The 27,631-nt window shown below is 35.3% G+C and overlaps 1 protein-coding gene across 1 annotated transcript; it reads right to left on the bottom strand.

The window, feature by feature from the left end:
• Nucleotides 1–1,488: 1,488 nt before the first annotated feature.
• Nucleotides 1,489–27,557, bottom strand: LOC129270472 (protein CLEC16A-like; the record flags this gene model as incomplete). The annotated part of the gene is made up of 3 exons (XM_064105796.1): nucleotides 1,489–14,142; nucleotides 21,499–21,626; nucleotides 27,511–27,557. Coding segments are annotated over 3 exons (861 nt in total), but the record flags the coding sequence as incomplete, so codon positions are not given.
• Between the last annotated feature and the right edge of the window lie 74 nt (nucleotides 27,558–27,631).

The raw sequence follows: 27,631 nt of genomic DNA, 5'->3' as shown, positions 1-27,631 counted from the left end.
TTTAACATTGTCTAAGAGAAGAGATATCCAAAGAAATATTTGAAAATGAGTTAATGCCATTAAGTGTCTTCAGTTACTTACATGTACAGTATGTGTGAAATAACAAAACGTGAAGAATACTTTTTTTTTTTTTAAATTCATGTAGAGTTTATAGCAAAACAACTGACAGAAACTGAATTTTAGATGAGCAGTAAATCACAGTTCAACAATTCATAGTTAATCAACTTACAGAAACTCACAATATTTGTAAGGGCAATATTGAATAAAAAAATGCATTTCAATAACATTTCTAGCCAAGCCAACTACTTGGGCATCAAAACCTATTATTCCTTTCTTACAACGCCTTGAAGAACTTTTATTGTAAATGTTATCTATTGAGTCAGTATGGCATTCATTCATTTCAGGTTCTTGATTAACTTAGAAATAATCTACAAATAGAGTCTGGATGAGCCAAGAGGTGGTTATGATTGATTGATTGATTTTATTTGTCAGGTAAAATATAACAAGTACATGAATAATGTGAAGTATAAAAATAACTTTACAGGATAGCCCCTGAAAGCCAAGATGGCTTATATCCCAAGGGGCCCTAACAAATTATTAGACTATATTAAGTGTGTTTAAATATATGATTCTGACTGCAATCTAAAGGAATCAAAATGTTTGGGCCCATTTGCGAGGCTGTGCCAAAATAATGTTCCTGATCCTGATGAATATTTTCTATATGGAATTTTCAATAGCACTACATTTTACAAATAAGCATGGTATTTGAACAGCATTGCAGAATGAAGAAAGGAACATGTAAAGCAGTCTGATGCAAGGCTAATTCATACTCTACAAAGCTGTAAGAATTAAAGTGATTTTGAAATTCCCTCCTGAATACCTACCAAATTTTTTAAGACAAAAAATAATTTCAGACAGTTTGAATGCTTAACAAATTAACTATGTATGTATGTTAACATTTTACATAAACACTGGTTCAGAAGCAAAACTGCTTGACATCTAAAGTCAAACTATTTTGACCATTGATAGAAAATGAGTACTTTTTTATATTTTTACATGAAAATTGCTAAGCCAATGGCTATGTTATTGTTTGGTCTCTCAAGGTTACATTTTGGAATTGTGTAAGCTTCAATCAATACAAAAAAATCTAATATGTTGCAAAAGGATTTTTATAGATTTTAATCGCTGAAGATCACTGTAAAGACTCTTCTGAAGTACTCTGCAAATGGGAAATGCATCTGCTTTCAGTGTAGCAGCACTTTCAAGCCTAAATCTTGGAAAAATAATACCACAGGTGAACAAGAATTTGGTCAGTTCCGCTTTCAAATGCCAACCAAAATACAAGTTAAATTGATTACAATGAAAGATTAACCAATACCCATTCCACACAAGTTACCTGATTGGCTTTGCAACAACAGGAATTAGATTCCCACATCTGTTTCCAAGTATTGACCCCACATAACCATGGTGATACCACCATGGTATAACCATTTACCAGATGGTCTCTTAAAGGAAACCACCCTGTAACCCAATACTCTCAAAAAGACAAGAAAAAAATCTCAAGAGAATTCCATGAAAATCACATAGTTATTGATTTTCACAAATGTTATTCATTTAATCTAAAGCCTTTCAGATTGGAATATAAAAAATGATACTGAGACTTAGTGCTTATACTTTTCCCTGTTTCGACATAAAATGATGAAAGGGGTGAAATGGGGGTATTACAGAAAATTTGCAATCAATTGCAAATCAGTTTCAAGTCCCTAAATCAATCATAACTCTTGCAAAATGGTAAATGAAAGCTGACTTGATGCTGAACAAGACCCATTCTTACAAAGGAGTGTAATGGATCAATTCAATCTCAACTATGGGAAGCCAGCAATGTCATAATTCTTTGTCAGTATGCACTTATCTCACTTAAACAAAAAGGATCATGTTAATAGACAAGAGCAGTGATATTTGACTACTTATCATATTTAGAGGACAATAATTCAAATGGCATATACGCATTCCAAATGGTTTTCTGTCTTTACATAATTGTATACAGACATGCAAACAGGAAACCAAACCTCTCTAGAATATTCATCTATATAATACCAGACATTAATGTGTGCCAAAAATTAAAACTTACAGATGTAATCGTAAGAAAATGAACAGAAAATGTATCTAGATCCAAGGTAAAAAATGCATTACGATGAAACAGCTGGAGGGATCTAGGGTATAGAGTAAAAAAAAAATGTTTTATCAGGTTTCCCACATTAGATAAAATGTTCTTTTCAAATTAAAATCACAAGCTCCCTGTAAAAATCGAAATAAAATTGATTTTAACTTTAAATCTTAGTAAACTATGTTTTAAAGAGTCACTTTCAATAGTAAGGTAATAAATCATATTCGGTTATTGATTTTTGTTACTGCTTCCACCTAAAAATAAGACCTTTGTATCTACCAGTTTGGCACAACAAATTTTCTGCTGTGTAATACCCCTTTAGGCATGACAAGACAATGTCAGTCAAATGAGATTCATTCTTAGTAAAGAAACAATACTATTTTGGCACAAAAACTGTCTTGCTGTTAATAACCCCTTGGAGTATGAGGAAACAATGCAAATCACAATCATGAACAAGATCATTTCTAAGAATAGACAACAATGACATGAAGATTTACAATCTGAATCAATGCCAAATATCCTGGCAACTCATGTTCAAATGAAATGTTATTGTCTCACTATGCTCCAGGGGCTTGGAACAGCTCTCTTTCTTTACCTAAAACCCAAGACTATAAACCCCCAACACAATTATGCTTTTAGAAGTTACACGATAGGGAGTTTCGCTTCCACGAAGCACGATGTATTCAAGAACATAAAAAATGTGTCGTCAAATGCGGCCCTTCATGACAATAAACAAGCAACAAGCATTTGTTGAAATTAGTGATAAAAAAAGCAGTTTTGTTCAGGACTCTGGACAAACGACATATTTGCATTTTTTCATCAGCTCTGATACTTTGGACAAAAATGGCTGTTCCGGCCAACCAATTTTTTACAAAGACCTCCTAGCTGTTCATCATCATTTGACGGGCATTTCCAATACACTTGCTTGAATTTGTCATGCATTGTGGAAGCCAAACACCCTAATGTATGAAATGCACACAGAAGAAGTTTATATTTTTTGTGGATTGCACACATTTTCCTAGCATTTGTCCCCTTTAAAACTATTGTGCACATATTCAATCAAAATAATGGATATATGTAACTCAAATATCATGATTAATATGTCAAAAGAGTAAGATATCGTATTGGCTCCAATAATTCAAAGTTTATTGTAAACACAAGAGTTTTTCATTATTAATACATAAGAATGTAAATTATGTAGTTCAAAACGTTATTTAAAGTTCATTTAATCTCATAATAATTTGAGAATCCCATTCGGAATGTCATATTCAAGAGTATCAAATTTTCATTCAGAACTTTAGGAAAAACTGTTTGATATTATATCCCTGAAATTTGAACAAAGATTTTTCTACACATGCTTCAAAACAAGAGTATTCTGCTAGACCTTCCCATCCCTGCCATACCAACTATGTTATAATCAAACAGATTAGAGCCATTCATCATTCTTCATAACCTTAAAGTTTACGAGGTGTCACTGGCCTCATAAATACGAGAATCCATTCAATGAAGCATGTGTAATCTAAATCATTTTCCGCATAATCAATTTTAATGATAGCGTTACTATGTGCATTATCAAACAATGCTTCAGCATTTTCATAAAGAAACAGGAAGGCTTGGTATCACTGTTTTGTTTCCCATACTCAGGTCATTCACTCCCTCAAAGTGGGAGGTACTTTTAAGGATGTGAATCGCATGTTGCCAGATTACGTTTCACAGCAACTTGGGTAATTTAAGATGTCGATGTTGCAGTCTATGTTGGGCTGTGTTCAGTAGACATATTAAACCCTAGAAACAGGGCTTCTAAAGATGTTTAGTTCACATAATGGTTGCATTTAAGCGATATTTTTTAGAAACAAAATAATATCTATCAAAATTTAAAGATAAAATGCAGAAAAATGTGTTTTAGAAGTTGATCTTGCAGAACCAAAGATGTTAAAATTTGATGAGACGCAAGAGTATGATGGGCTTTCGACTTCCTGGGGCCTGTTGCATAAAACTTTTTACCTGAGAAAACTCTGGTAAAAACTGAAAACTAAGGTTAGTCTGATTTCTGCCATTGACTTTAACACAGGGCAAAAACTCCGGTTAAAACAACCCGAGTTTTCTCAGGTAAAAAGTTTTATGCAATGGGCCCCTGGTTTAAACTATGCAGTGGATGGGCTTGAAAGAAGAATTTGACTTTAATGAAAACACATCGCTTGAACGTTTGCATACCATAACCAGCTTTTAGGTTAGCAATTTGATCAGTGATTCATAACTGTGATTCTAGCTTAAGACAATTGCTAGAACACGCCCACTTTCGATCTTTTTATTTCTTTTCCATTTCCCATGCATCTAAAGCTGTATGCTTAACTTTTCTAGGTCAAGTTCATGCTGGTACTCATTTGATGCACTTTAATGGCATGAGTAGGTTTTTTTTATCTTGATGCAGTAGATATAAATTTTTGTTGACTTTCCTACTTATTTCATATGTATAAAGGCCACCGCACACCTTACGACCCAACTGGTCTGCGACTGGCTTGCAACTGAGTGAGGAGAGATGAATAGCAAGGTAGTCATAAGCCTCGACACCACACACCTTGCGATCCTACTACCATGCTGTCTGCGACTCACGCATGCACTTTATGCTTTTTGCCATAGCAACTAAGAAAATGGAGCTTACTACTGTATTCCATATACGCGTCATGCAACTCTGCAGTCTGATTGGCTGGAAGTTGGATTGAGTTTGCGACCCAGTCATAAGGATTAGACATGTCAAATCCTTACGATTTTCTTTGCGACTTGTCTCTGACCGGTCTGCGACTCTCAAGCTGACAAGAGCTGTGACGTCACATCTCCCCTCACTCAGTCGCAAGCCAGTCGTAGACCAGTCGGATTGTAAGGTGTGCGGTGGCCTTAAAAGGAAGGAATTAAAAGTAATAATCATATTCCATTTGTATATTATCATTTTATTTATCATTTTTTATTTTTAGGAGTATGGGGTAGTTTCTGCAGTGAGAAAAATAAATTTTCAAATATACGGACTGGATTTTTAAAGAAAATTTCCTTTACAAATCTTGGGAGCTATAGCAACTGCTTACATTTCAATAAAAAACAGCAACCCCCCAGAATCTAAGAGAAGATTTAGCAATGAGAGCATGCTTGTGTGTGTATGTTTGTGTGTGTGTGTGGGGGGGGGGGGGTTCGGGGTAGAGGCCATATTGTTAATAATATCCCTTTATTATGAATACTGAAGTATCACACATGCCTCATATCCTACCAAATTTCTATTGTAACTTCGAGGAATTATAGATAAGAAATTGATATGAAAAATAGTATAAATATATATACATATATAGAAAAAGTCAAGTATTTAAAATCTCATATTCAAGAGTACAACTCCTCGTTATTCTAAAGTGTGCATTAAAACTGACCCTTCATTACTAGTTGTTTCAAGGAAAGCTTGCCAACACCTGCGTTTAATGATAGGCCTATATACATTCAAAAGAATACATAAACATATTTTAAGGGTAAACGATCTTTGATTAATTGGTTGTTTCGTAGAAATATTGAAAAGAAAGTAGCAAACACCTGGTTTTAACACGGCAGAGGTCCAAACATATCCAAATGAATACATCAACAAATTTGAATAAAATGCTTCCATGGTCATTGGTCCATGGTTAATGGTTGTTGCTTAGAACAAAATGAAAGGAAATCACCAAACACCTGGCTCTTAAGCTATAGCTCAAATTATGTAGTTCTGGGGAAAAAATTGACACAGGGGCCCCTGAAAATTTAATAAACAGCCCCTGTAATCCCTATTCTCTGTCATGTTAAAGCTTATCCAACATAGCAGATTTAGGCAGCAGTTTGTGTAAATCAGCCCCTGAAAATAAAAAAAACAAACAATTTTTTGCCTGATGAAGTTTAATATTACAGGGCAAACAACTAACTTCTCAGAAGAGTACAGTCAACTCTAGCATTATTTATGGGGAGATTTCTCTCAGCTTTTTGGTTATTCATTTTATCAATTTTATGGATTTAATAGGTATGTACTATTCATGGAAGGACAAATAAGTCATTATTAGAGGAGGCTGGAGCTAATGCCCGGATTTTTTTATTGGCTGCCAGTAATGCAGTATACAAATGTATCATTTCGTGGAAAGATATGATTATCACATGGGATATTAAATAACAGGCGCCGCTATTAATCACAGCAGTATCATTTTTTTTTCTGAATTGCCAGTAAATCACTGTAAAAATATTTAATTGACATATGCTCACATTTTCAGTCTGCATAATTATTGAGACACTAAATATACCACACTGCTATTATATGTAATCTGTTTTGAAATTCAAGCAAATGCATTGATGAAATTCAAATGAAGAAAGGACTCTCCAATGCTGTTCTACCAGCAAAAAAATATATATATCGTTTGAAATAATCAATAGACCGTTTTCCCGCCCAAATAATTATTTTTGTCATGAATGGAAGTAATTATACGGCAGTTACACCCATGGAGTGGCCACAAACGAAGGCCAGCTGCCTTTGCCCCCCTGTTGGGTGAACAGGGGTTCAATTTCTCACCCCTCTTCCTCCTGTAAAACCACCATGGCCTAAACATGAACTCTTGATTTCCATGAAAAGTAAATTCATTTCAATCAGGTGCTAATGAACAACTATTTGAACCTACCTTCCTGTACTAATTCAGGCACGTATTCTGGCCATTTGATAAGAAATCAATTGACCCATACTGTAATTTTTTTGGGCTTTGTTATTTGTTCAGCCTTTCCTACTGAATTTCCCATGAAATAACAACTTCACAATACGCAGGAAGGGATGTAATATCATTACTTCCCTTTCCCATGCTAAAAGGTGTCATAACCTTTTATCAGACTTTATGAAAAATAAATCTTAAAAAGTATCAAAGGCAGCCTCACACTTGTTATATAAAGGTGGATGGACCTCCATCGCATGTAATTTTTTTTTGTTTTTTACCTGTATATTTGAAATATAGCAGCTTTTATATTGAAAACTCTTCACTGGTTGCCCCTGAAGGAACGCATAATCTTTAAAATCCTTGTTTTGATTTTTCATATAGTCAACGGAACTTCCCCCAGTTAAAATAAGTCTTTGATGCATAATGACCAACCCTCAAGAACCTTACGATCCTCATCATCTAAACTCTTACAAATTCCAGTTGCTTACATATCATACGGGGGAACGGGCCTTTGCTCATGCAGGGCCTAGCCTGTGGAATTCTCTTCCGCAGAGTTTGAAAACCCAAACTTCAGTGACCACCTTCAAGGGCAACCTGAAAATACACCTGTTTAAGAGTGCTTTTTGAAAAACATATTGTTCAGACATGTATTATATGTAAATAGCTTTTGTTGTTGTTCTGCTCTGAAGTGCCTTGAGCATCTAATCAAGATGGAAAGTGCGCTATACAAATCTCATGTATTATTATTATTACTCTTATGTACTTTGATCAAATTAGGAATAAAAATATTTCATACCTTCTAAAAAGCCTACTTGATTACTCATGACATGATCTTTCATCAACATAATGGATATTGAAGTCCAATTTAAAATTGATCAACCTTACATTTAGGTTTCTAGCAACAGTGATATATCTCTTCATTGAGTCTTGCATATATAAGACTTAAGTATGTCCAATCAAATGATGCATTTCAAATCAAAAAGAAAATATCAAGTCACTTTTTGTTTCAATGCAAAGTACACTAGGGCACTAGAACAGAAACAAAAAGTTTTTTTCAATGAAATCCATTGTAACATACATACAAGATTACTATAAACTTTCAGTTGCACTAATTGTAGAACTGATTGCAGCTCCAATGAAACAGGGATTTAACAAGTGGAATGCCTCTGGCGGTCTCACCTGCATCACGCGATTCAATATAGCAGCAGTGCTGACTCTGAAAACTACGGGGAAAACTACTATAACTCGCACAAGATGTTCAGTGATACTTGGTTAATCTTATGTCCACGTTTTATGAACTAGACCAATACACTTACAGAGATATGATCTGGTAATTCAAAAAATACCCCCAATTTAGCCAAAGTTCATTGACCTTAAATGACCTTTGACCTCAATCATGTGACCTGAAACTTGCACAGGATGTTCAGTGATACTTGATTACTATTATGTCCAAGTTTCATGAATCAGATCCATAAACTTTCAAAGTTATGATGGTAATTCAACAGATACCCCCAATTCGGCCAAAGTTCATTGACCCTAAATGACCTTTGACCTTGGTCATGTGATGTGAAACTCAGGCAGGATGTTCAGTGATGCTTGATTAATCTTATGTCCAAGTTTCATCAACTAGGTCCATATATTTTCTAAGTTATGATGACATTTCAAAAACTTAACCTTAGGTTAAGATTTTGATGTTGATTCCCCAACATGGTCTAAGTTCATTGACCCTAAATGACCTTTGACCTTGGTCATGTGACATGAAACTCAGGCAGGATGTTAAGTAATACTTGATTAACCTTATGGCTACGTTTCATGAACTAGGTCCATATACTTTCTAAGTTATGCTGTCATTTAAAAAACTTAACCTTTGGTTAAGATTTAGTGTTGACGCCGCCGTCGCCAAAGCGGCGCCTATAGTCTCACTCTGCTATGCAGGTGAGACAAAAATGAAATAAAATGAACCTCCTTTGCTTTGAACCTAGTAGATAAATCAATATTACAATCAATTTGTATCTCTGCGGTGCACTGCAATGCGTGGTTTGCTATAGATTCACAATCTATATAATTATGAATGATAAGATTAATCCATTCTTTGTCTGGTCATGTCAACTGCACACTATTCATAGAATAATTCCTTTGCATATTGGTGGTGCATAGTGGGGCAAGTTTCAGTCAAGGTATTTTTTTGTGAGTGGTCCCTCCAGTGGCAATTATTATACTTTCTTTGAACAGAATACCGGTAGATGTGGAAACAACTCATGCCAATCACAATCTATTAATCACATTTAATGAAGGAATATCCTACTACAGTGCAGTATTTAGGCAAGAAAACACCCCTTTAAGGATTCAGGGCGCATTTCTTACCCCTTCCTACCAATACCAATTGGTTCCCTGCTGGTAAGGGGGTGATATTCATGTTATCGCCCCTCACCAAGACAAACATTATTTGCACACGATATTTCTCTGAAATCCAAAGTTCAAGTATAGTTAGGAAGTGATCCAAGCAATCATAAAATCTCACTTTTCTAAAGACCTCAAAGGCTAATGGTCCAGCGCAAATGGTCTGTTCTCTCCCCCCCTCCCTCCTCCTCGACCCCCACATGAACTCTCTTTCTTGGAACTTGAATCTCCTCAAACAAAGGCTACTTTACAAATTCTCTTCTTAAGAACCTTTTGAAGTTCAACCAAAGCTTTTTGAGTGTCTCCCAACAAACCACTTCCATTCCTCCATGAACTTTAACAAAGCAATTCATTCTTTATTTAGGGGTAATTCTAAAGCTTATTCACAAACTACAGCAAATACATCAATTTAGAGATTAAGGGAAAGGTTCTCAATACTTCCTTTCTTGAGTAATTCAAAAGCCAATAGATCCTGTGATTTAGGGTTGTTTCTGAACAAATACAAGCAACTCTGTTGTTCCTTTAACTATTAACCACACAAAAGTTTAATTTGGGTGAACATATTCCAGTCATATTAACTGTTGAAATCACATATGAGAAATAAAAAAATAAAATAGAATTTGAAGAAAGAAAGAAATGAAGGAGAAAAAAGGAAATAAAGAAAAGAAGATGACCCCCAAAACAAAGGAAATAAAGAAAAATAAAGGCGTGAATAAAGTAGGAAAAAGAAAATACAGAAAAAAATGAAATAAAAGAAAAATCACAGGAAGAAAGAAAGAGAAGGGAAAAGAACCACAAGTTATCCTCTCACTTAATCACCATAGTTCCAACAATTTACTTGAAACAAAATTAATACAAAACATTACACTCATAAAGATATCCAGAAAAAAAAATGAATGAAATGGGCCATGGAAAGGAAAATACTGTGAAGACATTGAAAGAAACTTGCAATCTATTTTGAGTGAATTTCAGCTCTTATGATCGATCATCAATCTTGGAAAGATTGGCAATTAAATCATGAAAGATTGCCAATTGATAGCTGGTCTGCCTTGTACATCTGAAAGTAGAAACAAGTTTGCTATCTATTACTTACGTTTCACTATCAAACACAGGTTTGCAACAAAGACTAGCAATAGATTGTATATATTTTTCTTGAAATGTAAGTTGTAACTCAATACAGAACTGGAAACAAAAACAAAAATCATAACTCATAAGAAGAGATAATAGCCAATATTCAAGTTGTTGAAACTCACATAAAACCCTTTCTTGGATGTACTCAAAAGTATGCTTATTAAACCTTGTTTGATGTGATATACTGGGGAAGTGACCTATCTTTTTATTTTATAGGTGAGCATCAGATGTGAAGAGGATGCTATACATGTACTTATGCAGTAATAAAAACCAAACTAAAACAGATTAATCTTTTCTTTTATCATTTTAGTATCTTCATATTCTTGGAAATAAGCAAAAATGTAAAAAAAAAATTATCTCAACTCTGCCATGTATAAGAAAAAGATATCATCCTTATGATTGATATCCATTGTAAATCTAGGGCAAACCATGCACAAAAAAAGAGTAGCAATTAATCATAAATTTGATTATATTTATGTTACATGGCACTTTTGATATAGAGTATAGAGTTCCTTTTAATGGCGCAGTCACATTTCAACTATGATGGTGGTCTGGCAAATTAAGAACAGCTGTTTTAATCATTTTTGTTCCAATTTATAGGTGATTAGTGTAGAAATACATAAAACGGCTATTTTCGACTCGCCTTGCAGGCACCAGAAGGGAAATGTGACTGCAGCGTCACATGGCATTCAGATAATACATAGATCCTCCATCAACTTTACAAATGCATCTAGCAAACAAAGAACATTTGAAATGTTCACCTATAACCCTTTTTTATATTAAGGCCATTATCTCACCCTTTAGTGACCCCCATTTCCATGAATCTGGTCCTGCATGACACCATCTTGACAATGGAAGAGCTCCAATCCAGGGGTGGTTGCAAGCCTGGACAACTCTCAATAGTTTCTCTTCACATGCATGAATGAATATTAAACTTGAGCTTGGAACCAATACGGGCAGCCATCGACGCCAACAATTTTGAAATTTGAAAACAATTAACCTATGGAGCCTCAGATAATTCTGTTGAGGTTTCTACAGGAAGTGTTTTTATTGAAATCAAATTTGGACCTATGAGCTATGGATTACATTAATTCTCAATGAATTCATTTTAAAAAAAATCAGTAAATACAACAAAAAAATGCAAAGTGTACCAAGACTGTTGGTAAGAATCTTCTCTTCCTCTACGCAGGCTGTGAAGAATAAATAATGGTATAACTACCTACAGACAACAATAAGCCAGTTCACGGTTAGCTCATGATCAACTATTCTCAAATGACCTTTGTGATTTTTCATTAGGATAAGCACTATCATTTTCAAATGTAGATGTTGCGTAAGCTTTACTGGTAGAGTATTCAAATTCTAAGAACAAAAGGCATTGTATAGACCAGGTGACTAGAATAGTACATCAGGGATAAAGTTTGGAAATCTGTTTTATTGTCTGCCTTTGGCACATTTGACTATTGTTTAGGCTACTGTCAAATACCAGTGATTATGAAGGCTCTATTTATTACTCTTCAGCTTGGATGTGATAAATATTTTGAAAGGAATACGTGAATAATCATCAAATCACAAATGCCTATGTCAGTGAATTTGAAAGCCACCTTCATGGTTGTCTCCAATGACCTTTTTCTGCTCGTGCGCAGTTTACAACCGTGAACAGGCTTATAACCTAATGGCTGGCCATATAAGTACTCCTGCCATGTACAGAGAACTTGTGATAATAGATCTTCCCGAAAATGGCCCAATAATGCAGTCACAACCCAGAATGCTCATAAAGGGAAGAAACGCGCATACACTGCTGTCTGAGGATTGTATATTTAATCCCTCTAAATCACAGTTTAAATGTCTTGCTATTATAGAGATGAGTGGGACTACACAAAACATTTTGTAGAAAATTTGCAACAATGGACATTTCAATCTGGGTTTCCAGAAGTCAATAAAGGCCCCATACAATGACCAAAGTACATGGAACAGTCATTTTATCAAGAAATGTGCCATTAAGACACCCAAAATAACCACGAATAGTGTTACAATAACCAAGGGAGTCATAAGCTGTCTGAATAGAGACAGTTTTCGAGATAAAGAAAGGATCTGAGCTGCACCATTTTCCAAGTAGTTTTTTTCAGCATAAATTTAAGAAGAAAAAAATCGACATTTCATCTCCGAATGCAATATTTGCTATTTTGAGTACATTCACAGCCTTACTTGAATCATTTCCATTACACACAATCATTTCTCTTTCGTGGTTATTTTCTAAAGCAAAGTCTTCATTTGATGTAGAGGACCTATAGATCTAATCAATGTTCAAATGAGTGATATTGAAGGATGATAATTTCACATTAATCTGGAATATAACAATCACATGGTGTGAAAAATTATGAATATTTAGACTTTGTGAAATTTTTCTCATAATTTCATAATGCAATGCCAAATGCAGATAAAACTTACAATATTTCTAGTATTTATTCAGTTAACTATAAAAAATAGTTTGCTATATCAATTTTCAAATAGAAGAAAATTAAAGGAAAAAAATAAAGAGAATCACATACCAACTGTATGTGATAAATTTGACATGAAGAGATATACAAAATCAAGATTTATTTACATGATAATCATGAACATACAAAGACATTATCAACAAGTTTATTTTCATATTAACTTCATCTACTATTGCCCCTTCTGAATATATTCACAATTTTATCTTATATTATGAACGGTATCTGAACATTGCTTTTATGACTTGTCCCAACAGTGTTTCAACAAATAAAAACAAGATTTTTTAAAATAAATGGGTTTTAAATGTAAGATTTCGGTTTGTGGCCATGAAAGGTATGTGACTGAATTTAATTTTCTATATCAAGATAGTACAATATCTAACAAAGTGAGCAAGGCTGTTAATACTGATTTTTTGTGAGATTGATTTAAAAAAAAAAAAAATCACTATTGTCCTATTGGGACACTTCATAAAAATGATGATTCATGATACTGTGTTATCATGTGAAAGTTGCCAATTTAAGTTTTATCTATAAAACAGAGTTCATGGATGGAACAAAGTTTATTACAATGTGTGTACTGTGCCACTGTCATGTCTAGTTCTATGGGAGCCTCCAACCATGATACTATCTTGGTCAGCATCATCCTTGTCACCATGGCAACTATCAACCTCATCTCTATGATGCTGCATTGTTCTCATCTCCATACCAGGTTTCTCTTGGCTTGTTTCATCTTTCCACGAACTGCTCAGCTTCCTCAACTGATCGGAGGCCTTCTCTATCGACCTCTCCAAGCTGCCAGTATGGGGTGATGCCGACACTGGGTTGATGTCAACCTGCGGTGGCGCTTTGCTATCGTAGGCGAATGGAATGGAGCTGGCAGACGACAGAGACTGGCTGCTTGCTTCTGAATCCGAGCTGGGATTGGTCAAGCTACGCACCCTCTCTGTTGGCGCGGGAGGCAGGATCTTCGGTGACCCACCTCCGACAGTCGGTTTGTCACCTTGAATGAGGGACACCGCCGGTGCCTTTGACGGTGCAAGTGTGGGAGGGAGGGCGGATACCTGCGGTTGGCTGATGCGTTGATTTGATGAACTACTGAGCTGGGAACTGCCATCTGGATAATTTGTGGCGCCAAAGGCTGAAGGGGAGAGAGCTTCTTGAGCTTCTTCTACTGGCGATTCTCGGTTCTCTATAGGGGCTACCTGTGCTTCACGGGACTTTGAAAGAATGGAGCGTGGGATGCTTTTCTCTGAAAATAAAAAATTAGATATGTATTAATAATAATGTCTAAATTAATTTCATACGCTCGTTCAGGTGATATATTTATATCCCTTCCTTCATGGAACCTGGGGAGCATTTCATCAAAATTTTTGTCTGAAAAAGAAGGCCAGATCTGATATCCTTGATTTTGATTGGCTGAGAAGCACTGTTTCTATGGTAACTGTCGGATAAAACAGGACCTGTAAAACACTTTTTATCTGATAATTCCCTTTCTATCCAACAGTTACTACAGTAAAATGGCTTCTTAGCCAATCAAAACATAGTAAAGTTTTAAAATCCGACAACTTGTCGGATCTGACAACTAGTCGGACAAAAATGTTGATGAAACGTAACGGGGAAGGTTTAGCAAGTGTGCAGAAAAACATAGGTTTGATCAAAATTTTAATGGTTAAAAAAACAATAATTCTGATCAAAAATTTAAATCTTAATATTGTCATACTACAGCAATTTAACTCCTCCAATTGATTGATGATTTGTCTGAGGATATATTAAAATTAGCACAAACACATTTATACAAAAACCCACCCCAACATTTAAAGATTTTTTTTTTTTAAGTGGGCTTGAATTTCTTTAACGCCTTGTGCAAAGTCATTCCTGATGTAAAAAGAAGAAATATCGATCAGAAAATAGAATGTAATTTTATGATAACCCAATTGAAATGTCCAGGCAGACAGAATGCATGTATATTGAAAATGTAATATTAATAACTTTTTGTTGCTGGAGTCTTGAAAAACGCAAAATGCATAACCAGAGCAAAATGCATTTCACAATGCCAGTATAGCCTTGATGAAAAGGCCATTTAATCAAATTAAATAGTTCTGTATATCCAAACATACTCTTTTCATGATCATGCAATGCTTTGTAATTTGTCACATCACATTTGGCTTGTGACAAAAAGCCCAGCCGACCGTATCATCGTCGGAACTCATTCTACGAAATCATGCATGAACCCTAAAATGCATTCAACGTGACAATGCAACTGTTTATAAAAATATTATGATAGAACAGTACCTGGGATGTGCACGTAGGTGGTATTATTCCAACTCTATTATCATATGGGGGATGGGGATACAAGTTTCATCTGTGCAAAGGTTATTTCAAGTGGGTCATAGTTTTATTACTTGACGTTTATAGAATAGATGGTCTTTCACAACATAACATGGCATTTAGGTAAACAATCAATTCAAGCATATGGCCAAGTTCTAGCTGTGGCAGTTTTGCAAGCCATTGATGAAGCTGAAATTTATTTCCTACAATCAATCATGGATAATTCAATCAACTGTATTCTTATGGTCATTGCAAATTATTCAATTTTATTTGAAAGTTTTGCAGGTATGGATATTTTATGACCATTGAAATGTAATGATCTCAGAAACCAAACAAGTTCATGGGGTTGGTACCCCACCCAGATATTTCTTTAAAAAAAAAAACCTCTTTACTTTCCATGAATTTTCAGAATAGAAATGAAACAGTTTAGCAGAAATTTCAGTTTGAAAAGTTTGATGTAAAAATAGATTTAAAAATATTTCAGTTTGAAATGTTTGATGAAAAAATAGATTTAAAAATACAAAATTCATGGTTATATCTGAGTGAATGCCTAACAAGACAAACATTTTATATTTTGTAATATATAAATATTTTCTAATGAATGATTTTCAATGAATTTATAGAAAACAAATTCACAAACTTCCTTGGAATATTAGCATTTGGAAAAGTAACAAGATTTCCTACTTTCTTTGAAATAACTTGACCAATGGAAACCTTCGGTCACATACCAGTATCCTAGTTAGGTTTATAGAAGCCTTTTATGATAGGTCAGGTTTTATCATGCTATAACCAATAGGGTTGTCTGCACCAGCCTGAGTTTTCAAGTAATCGTGCCATTTCTGATCCGGCAAATTATCCTGATCTGAACAACGGCTCAAGATTATTTTTAATGGAGATGCAATCATCGGGATTGTTCGCCGGATTAATCTCGAGATTGCAATCCCAAGTCAACTTGGGATTATTTTGCAAAATATCATGCTATTTATGAATTATCCTGCTAATTCGCAGGTGCAGACGCACTCAGGATTATTCATTCATGGTGTCACAACATAATGCATCGATGCCTCACTTAAGCAGGAATTACTCTTTTTGCGCTGGTGGAGATGGGGTTTCTTGAATCTCAAGACTAATCGCGAATAGGGCTGATCGGGCTAAAATCTCGAGATTGAGCAAACTCGGGCTGGTGCAGCACCGCCTAGTGAGCTGAAGCTCCTTGCTATATACCACGATATTCCTTACTGATGCTCAGTTCAGAGAACAAACTATGGTCACTGCTAGACCCCGTTCTCTTCTATATTATCATACAGGTTTCCCTTAAACCAGTATAGGAAACCAGTTCCCTTCGTTAGCGTCCTCGTTACCATCTTCTAAATTGATTTTCAATACTACTGCAAGTAAAATGGTCTTATTGCTATGAGAAAGCTCTCTTGGAGTCTCATTTTGTGCGAAATTTAAAACCGCATCGTAGGCATTCTACAAACAGTATGTATGAACTGAGTAGCTCTCGCACACCATCCCATTTCCGTGTGCAGATAAATTCCTAAGGATGATTGTGTCCTAACCTATGCTTAAACCAGTTTAACCACATTGAAAGGTGGTTTTCCAAACTAGTTTGGAAGACTAATGAAGATCGCTTCCAAGGCTGCTTCAAGCATCCCGATGAACTGGTTTACTGGTTTCCACTAAACTAGTTTTGAGGACCTAGATGAGAACGGTGTCTATGTAAAAACATATGTTGTTCTGAGAACAGTAATCAGTGTGGCTCATCATTTATTTATTTTTCAGAGGAAATTGCCAGGAAACTATTTCATGACTTTCAGCAGACTTGGATGAGAAGGGTTGTGGCCTTTGATGGAGGATAAATATAGATAGACTGAACCTGTATTGTATTCTGCTACTGGGCTCAATCTGGAGAATATTACTAGGGTTCAGTCTGTTCACAGAGCTCAATTTTTTTTTATTTGGAATGCTGAAGGCCAATGTTTAACTTGACCCAGAAAAGTTCTCAAAAATAATTCAGCTTTAGAATGTGGGCAGCAGACTGTATTCTGGTATAGAATCCAGTCTGCACTCTGCACTTGACTGATCAGTGGAAAAGGTTTTCATCAATAATACATAATGAAGATAAAAATCATAAATAAGGACTATAGCAAACAAAAAAAATTGTTAAAGTTTATGCCACTCTATATTGCTGTACAAACATGCTTTCAGAAAAAAAAATGGCTGAAAGGGGTAGGCCTATTTTTTTTTGGTAGAGACACAAAACAAACATGACAAATTTAGGATGCGAAAAAAACCCACCCAGAAATCCTAAGAAAGGTGTTTCTCTGGAGTTTGAAGTGAATCATTCTAGATTAATAGGTAGGACGAGATTACAAAATTTATCAAATTGCATTTAGTGTATCCCTTTTCTCTTTAGGCCTATTTGTCTAGATTTCAATGTTGTGAATAAGGCCTTGATTTTAAAAATCTAGATGTTACCCCATCACTTTGAAATTCATAAAGTCATTGCAGGTGATCACCTAAAAGAAACAATCAAGAACGTTCCCCAGTTATACCTTGGTCACATTTGCTCTACGGCGGCCGTACGGTGAGTAAAAAACAGCCATTTTAACATTTTATGTACGAGCTACATATAGATGGTTTGTATAAAAATGAATAAAACGGCTGTTTTCGACTCGCCGTAGAGCAAATGTGACCAAGGTAGAACATTTGTGTGAATCCCTATATGAGCATATTTTACGCCATACGCGCTGACATCACAATACTCAGGTATCAGCTGATTTTTTCCATTTATGTAGTATACAAGCCTTTTGACGCATTTTTTTTGAGGGGGAGGGGGGAGGGTATTTTCAAAAGCACATTTGCTCCAACAAAAGTGCTGATAACTTGAAAACAAGCACCGGAACCCCCTATTTTGAATGTTCACACCTCTCTACAACCATGCAAAATTTGGTGAAAACAACATGGGTCTTGAATAAAGTGCAGCATTTATTGTACTTTGCTATATAAATTTTGATTTTTTTTGATATGGTTTTGCCGTCTTTCACACTTTATTTTCAAAAGTGAAGGCGGCGCTACTGTTTCAAGACCAAACGAATTGCAATGTGAGTAGATTCTTTATCTTAAGTATATAATTCTTAACTATAATGTATAATTTGGTGAAATTTAGATGGATTTCAACTGAGTAATAGAGGTATAAACTGAACATTGTGATCTTGTGAGGTCTAAAAATGCAATTTTTTTTCGTATTTCTAGTGAACTTTCAAATGGGTGAAATTCAAAGCTCAATAGCAAAAAATCAAGCACATGAACCCATGTTAATTTTAGCATATTTGGAACATTTATGTGCTAAAGTAACTCTGTGCAAACTTTGGTGAAAATGACATGGATTTCATTTTAACTGTGGAATGTCCTTAAACTACAACTCATATTTATATGCAGAATGAAATTGTAGGCAATCTGAAATTTCTACCTAATCACTTTGAAATATGTGTCATTTTGTACAATATCAAATCAGGACACTCTCTCAGCATATCAATGTTCAAGGATTATCAGTACCTTTTATGATTTTCATAATTTTTATCATTGTTACCATTATTATTTCTATTTGTACAAGGCAAATAAAGGTGAAGATATCAGATGGAAATAGAATAACATCAAGTGAGCAATGGGAGGCTAGGTCAAACAACAGCTATCATGCAAGATGTATGCATTCTCATGCAATGGCTCTATGAGTCAACTTTATAAGTAAGTTGAATAACAAAAACCAATAATTAGAAATTGTATTAAGTTTTGGTAAATCTTTTCATTATCAATGTTTGAATTGTAAGATAAATAAATGAAAGATCATATTAAAACATGATGTGTGTAAGAGATACATTATGAAGGCTGATATGTAAACGTAATATTCATAATCAAAATATCTTAAAAATCTAGACCCCTTTAAGTTTTTAGAATAAGAGTTCAATATAATGTACATTATGGAATCTTTAAAAGACTTAAGAAATGCTTTAAAATCTAATCAAAAGATTGAAAGGGGCAATCATTTAGTATTTATTGTACAAGCAGAAAACATTTTCAAGGTTCAAGTGTTTTCTTAAAAATTCCTTTTTCACATTAAGAGTGCAGGCTTAAAGGAAATGTCTACCTTAAAGGAGAATGAAACTCTTGGAGCAAGTTAGCTTTTGTGAAAGCAGAAAAATCAAAGAATAAGATCAACAAAACTTTGAGAAAAATAGGACTAGCAATAAAAGAGTTATGAGCATTTGAATGTCGAGATCACTAATGCTATGGAGATCCTCCCATTGGCAATCCGACCAAGATCTGTGATGTCAAACACGTACAACTCTCCCATTTGGACACTGAAAATATACCCCAAAACATCTCTTTTTGCTCATTCTAATCATATGACAAACGATTCATCAATGATATAATGTTGTGAAACCTCTGTACTTGTCATCTCATAAAGAGAACACCTCACCTTGTGATAGACTCTATAAAAGTGAGAATATAAGTGAAATAAGTACTAAAGTAATGAGGGAGTTGTACGTGTGTGATATCACAGATCTTGGTCGCATTGCCGTTGGGAGGATCTACATGGCACTAGTGATCTCAATATTCGAATGCTCATAACTTTCTTATTATTCATTCAATCTTCCTCAAACTTTCAACAATATGTTTCTTTGATTTTTCTCTTTGATATGGATTCAGCTGGTTTCAAGGGTTTCATTCTCCTTTAAATAAAAAGGGGCAAGAAAAGGATTGCGTTATTACACTTTTGACTAAAAACAAGCAAGAGTGATTTCTTTTCAGAGGGTTGGGTTCTGTTACTTTCTTTTTTCAAATAAAATATCTCATGGAAAACAGACAAACTCTAACCTCTTACTTTGCTTTACATAGGCCTAATCATTTCTCTGAATTTACTGTATATTGTAGAATCTATTTGAAATCCGATTGGATGCCCCCTTAACACTAATAAATAAATGCATTCCAAATCAAGAATATCTCTATTACGAAAGAAAAATGAAGAATTATTGAAAAATAAGTGTTACCAGATAGCTTTCCAGAGGTAGGAGAATTCAAAGAAGATCTACATATCAATTACTGCACTATGCATAGAAAGAAAAGACAGAAAAAGAAACCAGAGGGGGTAAAAATAATGGAAAAGAAAAAAAATTGAAAATGTAAAAATGTAAGACAGAGTTAAGATAATTTTTTTAAAGAACATTTCAAGGCAACTTTGACCTTCTGTTTTAAAGAAACAGTTTTTAATGGGGAAATAAGGAAGGTAGAGCTCTTTTACCCCTTTCATAAACCCAATTATGCGGCTAATAGCAGCATAATTTGGTCGTAAAATCGGAGGAGGACCAGAGTTATCCGCTTTATTTTGATGCTGCAATTATCCGCATAATAGCAGCATCGGGACAAGATTTTGAGTTTATGAACGTATTTCCAAATAGTGCGGATAATTGCCATGGTGCGGTCACAAGGTCACCCTTTTCTAACACAACCGCATCGGAGGGGGCGTGTCCAGTTGTCATGACGATTATCCGCCTTTTTCAGGACGGGCTCTCGTAAAAATAATGCGGATACTTTCGGAGTTTGTGAACGCAATTTTTATTGAATTATCCGCATTACTATTAGGCGGCTAATTGGAGGATAGGTTTATGAAAGGGGTATTAGAAAATGATAGATAACTGAACTGAGCATATCCTATAAGATCAATAATTTTAAAGATAACCAAAAAAAAAAATTACATGGGGTGGTGGGGCACTTTACCAAACCTCTGTATACACATGCAACCACAACTTACAAGTTTTCAATAAAAAAATGGGGTGGGAGTGTGTGTGTTTTTGTTGTCAAAATGATACCAATTAACATTTACTTGTACTTTCTGTGAACATTTCAAACCTCATAAAAATCAAGATCAGTAGGGCAAAAACACCATTGAAGAAACTCCAGAGAAACAAACCTATCCTTAATGAGTTTGCTTTACAAAATCATTCCCCTTCTTCACTTTCATTGCTTTTACACCCTAAAAGCCCAATGCACACTTTTATTACACCTTTTTTGCCTATTTTTCCCCTCAAGAAAACCTTTCAGTGGTATTACAACTTTCATAGACTACTTCACAACTTCAACCATTACCCGATAGCTAAAAAGATGCTGAACAATTATGCGCTTGCAATTTTTTTTTTCGGAGTCACATATTGTGGGAGGATGTGAAAATGGGGGAAGGTCCGAGACTGTAGAATTGTCCTACACATGCACTCACCTCCAAGGTGGCTGTCTAATTGACCTTTTGACCTGGCACCTTGCTGGGGGTCCTTGGGTGCTTGATGACTCTGGGGTGGGGCCTGCTGGGTGGGGCCAGTGGCAGAGGGACCCCCTCCTGATTTGGCCCTAAGGGAGACAAGGTGAGAAGGGTAGAATGAAAATGTGGTTAATATGAGAAACAAGTGGAATGCCTCTGGCCGTCTCACCTGCATCACGCGATTCAATATAGCAGCAGTGCTGATTTTGAAAACTACTATAACTCGCACAAGATGTTCAGTGATACTTGGTTACTCTTATTTCCACGTTTTATGAACTAGACCAATACACTTATAGAGATATGATGGCAATTCAACAAATACCCCCAACGTGGCCAAAGTTCTTTGACCTTACATGACCTTTGAACTTGATCATGTGACCTGAAACTCGCACAGGATGTTCAGTGATACTTGATTACTATTATGTCCAAGTTTTATGAACTAGACCAACACACTTTCAAATTTATGGCTGTAATTCAACAAATACCCCAATTTGGCCAAAGTTCATTGACCCTAAATGACCTTTGACCTTGATCATGTGACCTGAAACTTGCACAGGATGTTCAGTAATACTTGATTACTATTATGTCCAAGTTTCATGAATCAGATCCATAAACATTCAAAGTTATGATGGTAATTCAACAGATACCCCCAATTCGGCCAAAGTTCATTGACCCTAAATGACCTTTGACCTTGGTCATGTGATGTGAAACTCATGCAGGATGTTCAGTGATACTTGATTAACCTTATGTATAAGTTTCATGAACTAGGTCCATATATTTTCTAAGTTATGATGACATTTCAAAAACTTAACCTTAGGTTAAGATTTTGATGTTGATTCCCCCAACATGGTCTAAGTTCATTGACCCTAAATGACCTTTGACCTTGGTCATGTGACATGAAACTCAGGCAGGATGTTCAGTAATACTTGATTAACCTTATGGCCAAGTTTCATGAACTAGGTCCATATACTTTCTAAGTTATGCTGTCATTTCAAAAACTTAACCTCAGGTTAAGATTTGGTGTTGACGCCGCCGTCGCCGCCGCCGCCGCCGCCGTCGCCGTCGGAAAAGCGGCGCCTATAGTCTCACTCTGCTATGCAGGTGAGACAAAAATGATCCAGGTGAGTGGATTCTTGGAAAAGAGAAACCATAAAGGTGCAGGCTCCACTATCTGAATACCATAGGTCACCTTTTCCCCTTTGCTTTATGAGGCCTTGATAGTCTGGTTTGTGAGTATACTCCAACTCCAGTCTTTGTATACTCACCAAAAACAAATCAAGATCTGAGGCCAGAGATCTAGATCACCCAATTTGTATTTCCGACTAGGCCCAGTTTTACATTTTTCCTTTCTTTTTGGATCACATTTCCTTGTTTGCAGTTTGATAACTGACAAAATAATCCCTAAAGCAGAACAAATAAAATCAAGAATACAAAATTTGTCAGTTTTCACATAAGAATGGCACCTAAATACATTTTTTAAAATATAAAAGGAGTATAAAGCCCCAACATTTTACAAATAAAGATTTGTTTCTTTACATTCATTATCTAAAACATAAGCACAAGAGGACCATGTTTTTATGAAAAAGTTTGTCTAGTACTCAATGGAAATTATCAGTCAATGTTTATCAAATATTTTAAAGAACTTAATTTATTTTTAAGGCCTAACTCGCATTACACAAGATTGAAATAATATAGAATGTAGCCTGTAAGTTTTTCTCAAGTTGACCCCTGCAAAACAATGTTTCATATTATCTGAAATCAAATATAGTCCAAATTCTGATTTTTATCACTATGTACTCAGTTATTAACAAAATCAACATAATAGAGTACAAATTAATTCATGCAAAAAGCATGATGACAACAGACTGATTGTCCTGAAAATGTTCCAAAGTTCAAATCATCTATAGTTGATGCCTCTTCATGTTTGGGGCATATTTGTTTTATGATTAACTTACTGTGTGGAATAATGTTTTAATTGGGAGTTATGAAACTGAATTGTAAAGATAAATCTCTGAAAACCACTCATGTTTGCACAATAAAAATAGAAACACTTGTATTGTCAGCAATAAAAATTCATGCAAGTAATGTATAAGATTATTAAGATGATGAAAGATTATTCATCTACTATTAATCAAATATTTTATGTAAACATAGGTGTGTAATTTATTTTTTGTATTACCAGTTTGAAAGGTTAGTTCTGAGAAAAATGATGACTTTGTTAATGACAATTGCCAATATGGAAAAACATATCTTAGACATATATAGCTCTGCATAGCATACAAAATATACCAGGCTTTGAGAAAGAATAATGGAGAATAATTCATCTGAAGCTGGACTGGCAAGTACTAGTACTATTTTTTCCTAGGGGTAAAGCCCAAAGGAAAATAGTCATATTGCCAGTCTGAGGATGAATGATTCCTCCCAATACTTTCAAAAGAAACACCTGGTATATTTGGTTTATATCTCTTCTTTAGATTTGAAGAATAAATTGCGGTAATCTTGTCCTTGTTGGTCCATATCCCTATCCTGGACCAAATTTGTCCACCCATGCACCACCCTGAGAAATACATCAATCCTTAATAAAAACAAAACAACCAAATAAAAACCCCAGAATTTAAACATCTTATACTCTCTCATGCATATCTCTGTTGTATGAAAAATGTGCAACATATTTCTCTGTAGTTATCTTAATTTGAATTTAATGAATTTTATGCTAGTCAAGTTTCCTTGCTTTTAATCTGCCATTTACAAGTAAAAAAAAAATGGAATTAGCAAATTCAAAGTTCACTTTCTTATTATTCAAAACAGGCTGATGTGAAAGACAACACATACAAGAAACAAACTTGCTTGACGTCAGGTTACAGCTAAAAATAGTACGATATTATCTAATTCTGTGAATTAGGAGATCATCTAGCAGCTGATGAAGCATGGATTAGCAAGGATTAAAACATGTTAGTAGAGATTGAATTGATCAATGCAGGGGAGAATATACAGGATCAGTAGCTTCCAAACCAAATCTAAAAGGTCATTGATTAACTAATTTTGGTTGAAAAGGTCAAATTCTTGTCCTGCTTGCTTCAACACCGCACCAATCTCAGTCACACCTGGGTGTGTTTCACGAGATTTGTCAGTGATTTCACAGACAACTGTTAAAAGCTTCAGAAATACTTGCTTCTGATTGGTGGACAGCAAACTTGGCTGTGGAAATCAAAGACAGGGTGCTTCATGAAAGGCCCATCACCAGGTTGATAGCAAAGACTACAGAATATATCAAATGAAAGGTGAAAATCAAACTGGTTCATGATGAAATAACTGGGCTAGAGGTGAAGATGTTTATCAACATAAACATTGATAGAAAGGAAGCAACTGATGCTACACTTTGATATCAAATTCAAATGTATCATATTCTTTTGCATTCAGTGATCATGGTCTTTGGAACAATCTTCTTCACATTCTTCAGTCAGAAGGTGGTTTCAGACCGCCTCGAAGTTCGCCAGTTCCAGGTATTCTCTGATCGGGAAATTTACCCCGATCAGAAAATACCAGGTATTTTGGCGGTGTGAAAGAAAACTACGCGTAATATCCCCGAAAGAAAATACCCGATAAATAGTAGGTACTTGGCGAAATTACGAGAACTTTCGCGGGGATTTTTCCAAGGTCGTGGGTATTTTGGCGGTCTGAAAGCAAATTACGGGAACTTTTAGCCCAGCGTGTCGTTGGGTGCGGCGCCGTGCATGGGTTGCTGCTGGGCTAGTGATTTTGAATTTCGGGCCTTGCTGCTTATCAGACCATACTGCGCATGCTCGTAACTTCAGGAACTTAAACCGAAGGGTATGTTTCAGGGCGGTGTGAATGCAGGAATAATTAATGGGTATTTTTCAGCCTAAAAAAGTTCTCGTAATTTAACGGGGATTTTTGTGATCGAGGCGGTTTGAAACCACCTAGTTTCTATAAATTAAACTTTTCAGATGAGACATCTGCTAAAATATCAACTTTATAGTATTAGATGTTTTAATCCAAGTTAACATGTATGTACTGCTATAGAAATCTAATGTTTTGTAATCATGATCATGATAATCATGATTATGACCATGATCACAATTATTATAATTTATCAATATCAAATATTGTAATGACAGGAGATAAAATCTGCCCCTTGGACGTCTGACGTAAAACATGAGAGTTTGGAGAGTTTTCAAATGTGAGCAGAAACATCAAAGACAATTCTTGCAAAATTTGAATAATGTGATCATTCATGGACCTGATGACAAGGATATGCAAGAAAAGTTATTTGCATTTAAGATCAGGGAGGTTTTATTGCTTTATTTTCTTTTCCAATGAACACTCCTATCTCCAATAGTTCTACACTATATTTTGCATATCCTATGTCAATATATCAATATTTCATGCACTTTGTTTTTATCAAATGGCAGAATACCAAAATGAACCCGGTATAAAAGACCTTGCAGAGCTGCCAACCTTGTGCAAGCAAAAAAAGGAATCATTATGGCCAAAAAAAGGAATTTCCAACAAAAAAAAGGAATGTGTTAAAACGAACCTTAAAACCACATGCGACAAACATCCAATGCAAAAAGTATGTATGCAGTGAACAATTTAAAAAAAGTTAATCTCTAGGCCTAGTCTGGGCTAAGTAACGGAGTGTTACAAATTGGACCCTTAGTCTTGGGCCGTTTGATATAATCTACCAACTTTAATTAAGTCAGTAGCAGGGCTTGAATTAAGAATCGAGAGGGGCAAGGCCATTTTTAAATGGGCACTTTCAGCTTGGGGCAACCGGCAAAGTGGCCTTGGATGCCCCAAAATTTCAAGGGGTATCAAGGCCATTCTAAAGGGCATGAAGGCCACTTTTATTCTAGTCAAATGGGCACCTAGGCAAATTTTTCTAAAAATGACAAGTAGGCCTTTCATTTTTTAGTGCAACCTACTCCGGCACTTATCAAAGTGAAGATCTGTCAAGAAAAAATTCTTTCAGGGGCACCAAAATCAGTTCTGGCGAACATTTTTAGGGCTCCATTTTTCTGGGGCTTCCTTTCCACTTCTAAAATAATTCATTGTTTTATGTTGAGTTTCCTGACAAAACTACCAAATTGTAGACTAAGAGAAATAAAAAAAAAGTTGACATCAATTCAGACTTCTCTTCCCAAGTAACATTGTTTTTGCCAAACAGTACCCTTTAAAATTAAAGTGTCATAAAATGGAAGTGTACATGTAACATTCCACAAATATAGAAAAATTATTCAAAATCAATCTAATCTAAAATTCAAATAGATCTATAGATAAGAAGTTGAAATCATTCCACAAAAGTCCCATCGTAAATCACTTCACGATGTGCACAGCTCAGCCTCAATCACACTGCACGCACACTCAATCATCCCCAGCAGTGACAGCACTATAGAGCAGACATCTAGGCCGCCAGAACCGGGGAAGAAATCTTCCCATTCCTGCTAACTTGAATGCTAAAGTGCCGACTTTTTTAATGAATTCCAAAGGCAGTAGGACATCTCTCTAGTATAAATCATGTGAAACTATCAATAAATGTTGAATATCACCCAGAATTATTACTTCAGGGGACAATGAAGAGCTTTCCAGGTCTTTTCAAAGCCGAATTCATCGTATTTGTTTGATACGAGTTGATGAAAATTAACCAGACAGTATCGTTATCCGAAGGGAATTGATATTAATCAATTCAAGAAAATAGCCTCAAAATTTCATTTCTTTATCACTACAATTAATTTTAAAGTATATGAAAAATATCTTTTGATGATTCAATCTTTAATATATATGATGAGTATTTTTGCAAAATTTTGCAAATGGAATAATAATTTCCCTCAAACCTCCAAATCCCCCTCCATTACAAATAGACTCTTCTCTTACTACATTTGGGGAATTACCCTACCCAATTCATCGTACTCCTCGCTCTGCGCTGCAAGAACAAACGTTGGCTCCACTCACCTGAAGAGTGTTGGCCCGTGCGTAAAGACAACGTATAAGCAGTAACGTTAGATCTAACATTCGGCGGAAATCTGATTTTCGGATCGTTTTTTTGTACATAAAACATCACTTTATAGGAAAG

This window comes from Lytechinus pictus, chromosome 10 (genome assembly GCF_037042905.1).
Source record: "Lytechinus pictus isolate F3 Inbred chromosome 10, Lp3.0, whole genome shotgun sequence".
NCBI classification, from domain to species: Eukaryota; Metazoa; Echinodermata; class Echinoidea; order Temnopleuroida; family Toxopneustidae; genus Lytechinus; species Lytechinus pictus.
Note: the sequence above shows the minus strand (reverse complement) of the source record. Positions and strands in the feature narration are given on the sequence as shown.